At 43.6% G+C, this 6,893-nt stretch overlaps 1 protein-coding gene across 2 annotated transcripts in view; it reads left to right on the top strand.

Annotated features, from left to right (window-relative positions):
- The first annotated feature begins 472 nt into the window (after positions 1–472).
- Positions 473–6,893, top strand: part of LOC137636345 (CREB-regulated transcription coactivator 1-like) — a 132,064-nt gene continuing 125,643 nt past the window's right edge. For both annotated transcript variants that reach the window (XM_068368752.1, XM_068368751.1), the window contains exon 1: positions 473–610. In XM_068368752.1, the coding sequence (XP_068224853.1) occupies positions 491–610 (120 nt within the window). In that variant the 5' untranslated portion in view covers positions 473–490. The remainder of the gene's footprint in view (positions 611–6,893) is intronic.

Below are 6,893 nucleotides of genomic sequence, written 5' to 3'. Positions count from 1 at the left end.
AAAAAAAATGGAATTGTTGTCATTATTTAATTTTCCTACAACTGAATTTCCTATTCGATGATGACTTAATGTACCTAATCAAGAAAATGGGAATATGTGACCTTGAGAAACGCACAGAAAAACTCAAATACTCCAGTCCAGAAGATTTAGCAATTTTATTACATACAATTCTCAAGAAATATTGTATATATGTTCTAATTACTGAAACATTTCCATAGAAACAGAACTGTATGTTTTATCCCCTTTTTCTTCAAATTACGCATTTCAGTCACTTAATTACTTGTAAAAACAAAAATATTTTATACATTTAGTATGATATAAGTTTTGATGTTTATTAATAAACAATAAACAGTATGGAAATATTTTGGGAGTGGTTAGGAAGTAAATTAGAGATTGATAAAGACAATAGTGTATTTTAAAAGATCTTAAGAAGGAGTCGGGAATATGTAAAAAAAAATATTGGAACATAACAAACATATTCGTCGTGAAAATGGCGACGCCAAGCCCAAGAAAGTTTCAAGAGAAGATCGCTCTGTTACAACAGAGGGAACTGGAAGGAAAAATTGAGTTTGAACAGATTATGACAGATGTCCAAGGGCTGACAAGAGCGGTACGTGTCACACTTATTCCTTCATTGGGGACTAGGGAATCGAACGACGGAAGAGATCAGGATGAAATTAACTTCTCTTGTTTTTGTCATAAAATGAACAAGAAGTGTCGAAATGTTAGGGGATTAGACGAGGTCATCCGGAATTTTACGGAAGGATCGATTGAGCAGACATATGTTGGTTTCATTTGGGTCTTTTAAAGTATAGGATTGAGGCCAATGGTGAGATATTTGATAGGTCGAGTTCTATTTTGATCAAACAGCCCTAGGCTAGTCAGGTACGCCAGGCAGAGGTGTCATGTAACCCCTGACAAGTAATGCTTGAAGATGAACCAGACGAGAGGAAATTGAACCCTTTCTCCACATAAGGGCACCTGTTATAAAGACGGGATAGACAAGTCACTTTGTGTTATTATGTTTAGGGCCTTGGATAAGGTAAATATTGTAGTTTTAATGATTTAATCTAGTCTGCTGTAACACTACAATGTCTACTATAAACCGACAGATACCTGATAATATATATATCTATATTAATTGACCCAAACCTTCTATTGAGGCTTTGTAGTACCATTTTGGTTTTATTAGCATAATGTCGTTGGTACTGGTATAATACTAAACTTGAAGTAGGCCGGTAAAGAAATTTATAATTTACGAGATGAGTCGTTTACTACCTCATTAGAAATTAAGACATTTCAGTCCTGGAAAATAGAATAAGGGAAATGCAGGTTGCAGACTAATTTATCATAACCTTACCTGATCAAACCAAACCTTAGGTGCTTGGCTCCTGTATTATTATTATTTATTATTATTATTATTAAGATTATTTTTATTACTAGCTAAGCTACAATCATAGATGGAATACCAGGATGCTATAAGCCCAAGGGCTCCATCAACAGAAAAAAGCTGAGAGAGGAAAGGAATGATGAAATAAGTAAACAACAGGAGAGTTAATGAAGAATTGAAATAAGATACTTTAAGAACAGTTACTACATTAGAATAGATAATTCATATATGAACTATAATAAACTTCAAAACAAAAAACAGGCAAGAGAACTCTTAACGCAAAGAGGCTGTGATACTACCCAAGACTAGAGAACAATGGTTTGATTTTCGAGTGTCCTTCGTGTAGAAGAGCTGCTTACCGTAGTTGAGGGGTGGGGGGGAATTTATTCCCCTGGAACCCCTAAGCAAACCCCACGTGTATAATAGAATTAGAGAGAGAAAGGGGTGAAAATTTTTGACTGCAGGATACAGTCCTTTCGTAAACTGAAACCATACTGGCATCCTTACCTAGGCTGTGAGTGAAGTGTTATGAAATGAAGTGAAATTAACGTGTATGAAGCTATAGTGTTATGATGTCGATGATACTCTGACATATCTTTTCTAACTGTATTATGGGTCATGTTATGTCTAATGCTAAACATTCAGAGAAATCAGAGAAATGGGTTCTATCCTTGTAAAGTGTGAAAAGGAAAAATAATATCTAGGTGAAGAGAAGTGCGGCTATAATAAAGCAAAATGGGCATTGTTGAAATTAAATTGACGGTTAATATATGATACTCTAATTTTAAATATTTAACTTAGCCGGTGAATATATAGCTGCAACTCTGTTGCTCGACAGACAAACTCTACGGAAAAAAAACTCGCCAGCGATCGCTACACAGGTTGCGGGTGTGCCCAACAGCGCCATCTGTCGACCAGATACCCAGCTCTTATGTAAACAAAGACTCAATTTTCTCTCTGTCGACGTGTCGACAAGACGTACTTTACTCGCTGTTGCTAAACTGGAGTTTTTCACATCATATTGGTGAAGTACTATATTCTGGTTTTGAGCTTTCGCAATGCAGGTGTTTTATCTTTATCTTAAATCTTGAACTCGTTTTGGATAGATTTCATTATGGTGACAAAGAGAGTATGGACTTTCTTTCACTTTTAAATGGCCGACCCTTCCCCTAGACGGAAGTGTGTTTAGGCTTTTAGTAATTATCTTATCACGTTATAAATTAATTATAGATTTTCCTCTATATATTTTATATCTCTCCGACTTTATTAGGCCTCTTCGATTAACTTTCCATTTATCATAAACATGCATTATACGACTGATTTCGCAATTACTACCTTTTAATGAAGGGTAGAATTGCGTGTTTCAGGTAGAAATCAGTAAAAGTTTCGATTTCAGTGAAATAAGTGCAAAACAGAAAATCGAAGTGATAAAGTGATATGCGCAAAGTGTTACAGTGTTGCGTCCGAGGGTTCGTCTGTTTGTGCCTGTCGTTCACCTAGTCCGGGACCTCTTGCAAGCTCCCAAGCCCAGGGGAGAAGTAATGTCGAACGACTTATGGGTTCGAGAGGCCTTGATCAACGAACAGACGTTTCCCTCTATGGTATCGGGTGTATCTTACCAAGATCTCCCCTACCATAAGACGAGAGAGACGTTTTTTCTCCTCGTCATCCGAAGGCTTTTAGCATAAGAAACCTGTCACAAGATTTCGAAGCCCTTTAGCGAAAGTCAGTCCTTTCAGGACAGGTCCAGCGTCCTGGCTACAGCCATTAGGACAGCTCTGACCCTATGCAGTCATCGGATAACTGCTCGCCGCCTAACAAAAGCGTAACACAGACTCCGAGAGTCTTTTTTGGTTGGCAAAGTGTTGCGGTCACAGACGTTACCCTCGTCTCTTACCACAACCATTTCCGTTGATCCTTAATGGGTTGTACGGCAAGACATACAGTATATGCTTGCCTCCCTTATGGAAGACTATTCTGCCGATTAGTCCGTTGAGTCTAGCCGTTTATCTCATCGATATCCTGGCTTTCAGCCAACCTAACGTTCCTTTGTGCTTCCTGTTGACGTTGGCGTAGCTAAGTCACGTCAGTCAGGTTGTTTAAAACCACACTCGATGCGGTCTCGTGTGGATTTTCAGCCGCATTTGGACGTTAGGCCACTTGCTGATGCTCCTGTTGACGTTCAAGACGTTCGCTAACAATCGGAGTTGACTTGTTTTGACGCTGTGCGTCAACCTCCGCATTCTAGAGTTGTTTTGACTGCTTAGTCTAGGCAGTCAAAGCAGTCTCAAGTGGACGCTGTGCGTCCTCACGCACCTGTTGTGGTTGACAGTTCAGTTGTTGACAGTTCACAGACTGTCAAGCAGTTACATGACGTTGCGTCCTGGTCCGCTACTAATGCACCAGTGAGTGTGGACTCTGCTTGTAGAGCATTGCCACCACGGTAGGTCTCTCCCTTGCTTGAGACTCAGCTTTTATCGGACAAGGTTCCTGTAGATGAGGAAGTTGCTGTTCCCTCTCCTACTGATATTACCTTGAGGAGTCTGTCAGATGGAGAGGAGCCTAAAGCTGCTTAGCCCTCTATGGACTTTAATTAAATCATGATGATTTTTTTTAAGGATCTTTGTCCGGATCTTTTTGTAACTGCTGCTCCTCGTTCGCCTAAACGTCAGAGCTTACACTAGGCCTAGCTACTTCGAAGCCGTTGTTTTTAAGCTAGTGCTCTCTCGCTCTCCTAGAGAGCTTTACGTTTGCTAGGCGACTGGTTTATCACCAGGAGGAGTTTGGGGGATACAGCCTTTGCTTTCCCTTCTTTTAAACTGGCTTATAGAGCGAGAGTCTGATATGACACGAGAGAAGTTCTCGGCTTGGGAGTTCATGCCTCTGCCCAGATAGACTTCTCAAATCTCGTAGACTCTCCCTGGCGCCTGGCCAGGAGACGATCCAAGTTTCTTACAGGTCAACTTCACAGCTGTTTTCGAGCCTTTGAAGTTTTGCTGTACAATTATGTCATGCATAAACAAGGCTTTCAGGGATGGAAAGCGGTACCGCCTCAGTCGCTAACCCCGTCTGTTGCCGCACCTGCTCCCGTAGACCCTAAATGGGCTTTGCTGCAAGACATGCAGTCCAAGCTTGCGTCCTTGATAGAGGACTTTAATGCGGAGAAGGTTGCTGCCGAACCTTCTGGCCAACAACCTTCCAACCGGTCGATTGTGTGTCCTGTTGACGCTGAGGTAACCTTCTCGCGTCTGCCAGTCGAGGTGGTTCCTCCCACCGATGCGACCCAGTGTGGGTTGCCAGCCGCACGTTGACGTTAAGTGACGCTCGGAGGTGGTTGTTGACGTTCAGGACGTTCAACAACCAGCAGAGGTGACTTGTTTTGACGCAGTGCGTCAACCTCAGCAACCCGGTATGGTGTTGACTGCACAACCCAGACGGTCTAGACAGTCTCGGGTGGACGCTCTGCTTCCTCGCGCACCCACGGTTGTTGACAGTTCACAGACTGTGCAGCAGTTCCATGATGTTGCGTCCGGCTCTGTCACGCATGCACCAGTGCTACCGGACTCAGCGAGCCAGACGTTGCCCACTCCGTTGCCGTTTCCTCATCAGTTTTCGGATGAGGAACTATCTGATGAGGACGTTGCTGAACAACAAGACGATCAGCCCCCAGAATAGATCAAGCCCTGCTATCCATCCAGAAGATGCTGAAGAAGGAACGCTGCTCAGTCAGGCTGTGGATGAGTCTGGTAGGGACGCTGTCATCCGTGGAACATTTTGTGTCACTAGGAAGACTACACCTCCGTCCTCTTCAATACCATCTAGCTTTTCACTGGAAAAAGGACAAGACGCTAGAAGCGGTCTCGATCCCGATTTCCGAAAAGATAAAGTCTTGTCTGACTTGGTGGAAGGACAATATCAACCTAAGAGAGGGTCTTCCCCTGGCTGTTCAGACTCCCAACCACGTTCTCTTCTCGGACGTGGGCTGGGGCGCGACTCTAGACGGTCGGGAATGCTCAGGACTGTGGAACTCGAGTCAGAGGAGCATGCATATCAACTGCAAGGAGCTGTTGGCAGTACATCTGGCCTTGAAAAGCTTCAAGTCTCTCCTTCGAGGCAAAGTGGTGGAAGTAAACTCAAACAACACCACGGCCTTGGCGTACATCTCCAAACAAGGAGGTACCCACTCACTGACGTTGTACGAGATCGCAAGGGACCTGCTCATCTGGTCAAAAGGTCAAGACATCTCCCTAGTAACGAGGTTCATCCTAGGCAACTTGAATGTCATAGCAGATTGTCTCAGTCGGAAAGGGCAAGTAATTCCAACAGAATGGACCCTACACAAGGATGTGTGCAAGAGACTTTGGGCCACTTGGGGCCAACCAACCATAGATCTCTTTGCAACCTCACTGACCAAGAGGCTTCCAATCTATTGCTCCCCAGTCCCGGACCCAGCAGCAATACATATAGATGCCTTCCTCCTAGATTGGTCACATCTGGATCTCTACGCATTCCCACTGTTCAAGATTGTCAACAAGGTACTGCAGAAGTTCGCCTCTCACGAAGGGACAAGGTTGACGTTAGTTGCTCCCCTCTGGCCCGCGAGAGAATGGTTCACCGAGGTACTTCGATGGCTAGTAGACGTTCCCAGAAGTCTTACTCTAAGGGTGGACCTTCTACGTCAGCCTCACATAATGAAGGTACACCAAAGCCTCCTCGCTCTTCGTCTGACTGCCTTCAGACTATCGAAAGACTCTCGAGAGCTAGAGGCTTTTCGAAGGAGGCAGCCAGTGCGATTGCTAGAGCAAGGAGAGCATCCACCATTAGAGTCTACCAATCGAAGTGGGAAGTCTTCCGAGACTGGTGCAAGTCAGTCTCTGTATCCTCGACCAGTACCTCTGTAGCTCAAATAGCTGACTTTCTCTTATACCTGAGAAAAGGACGATCCCTTTCAGCTCCCACTATCAAGGGCTACAGAAGCATGTTGACATCGGTCTTCCGGCATAGAGGCTTAGATCTTTCCAACAATAAAGATCTTCAAGACCACCTTAAGTCTTTTGAGACCACTAAGGAGCGTCGTTTGGTTACACCTGGTTGGAATTTAGACGTGGTACTAAGATTCCTCATGTCAGACAGGTTTGAGCCACTACAATCAGCCTCCCTGAAAGATCTCACTTTAAAGACACTTTTCCTGGTATGCTTAGCCTCAGCTAAAAGAGTCAGTGAGATTCATGCCTTCAGCAAGAACATCGGATTTTCGTCAGAAAAAGCCACATGTTCGCTACAACTTGGTTTTCTAGTCAAAAATGAGCTGCCTTCTCGACCTTGGCCTAAATCGTTCGATATTCCCAGCTTATCGGAGATTGTAGGCAATGAACTAGAAAGAGTCTTATGCCCTGTGAGAGCTCTTAAGTTCTATTTAAAGCGCACTAAACCTTTACGAGGCCAATCTGAAGCTTTATGGTGTTCAGTTAAGAAACCATCTTTGCCTATGTCAAAGAATGCT

This window comes from Palaemon carinicauda, unplaced genomic scaffold, assembly GCF_036898095.1.
Source record: "Palaemon carinicauda isolate YSFRI2023 unplaced genomic scaffold, ASM3689809v2 scaffold276, whole genome shotgun sequence".
Lineage (NCBI taxonomy): Eukaryota > Metazoa > Arthropoda > Malacostraca > Decapoda > Palaemonidae > Palaemon > Palaemon carinicauda.
This window is presented reverse-complemented; position numbering and strand designations above follow the sequence as displayed.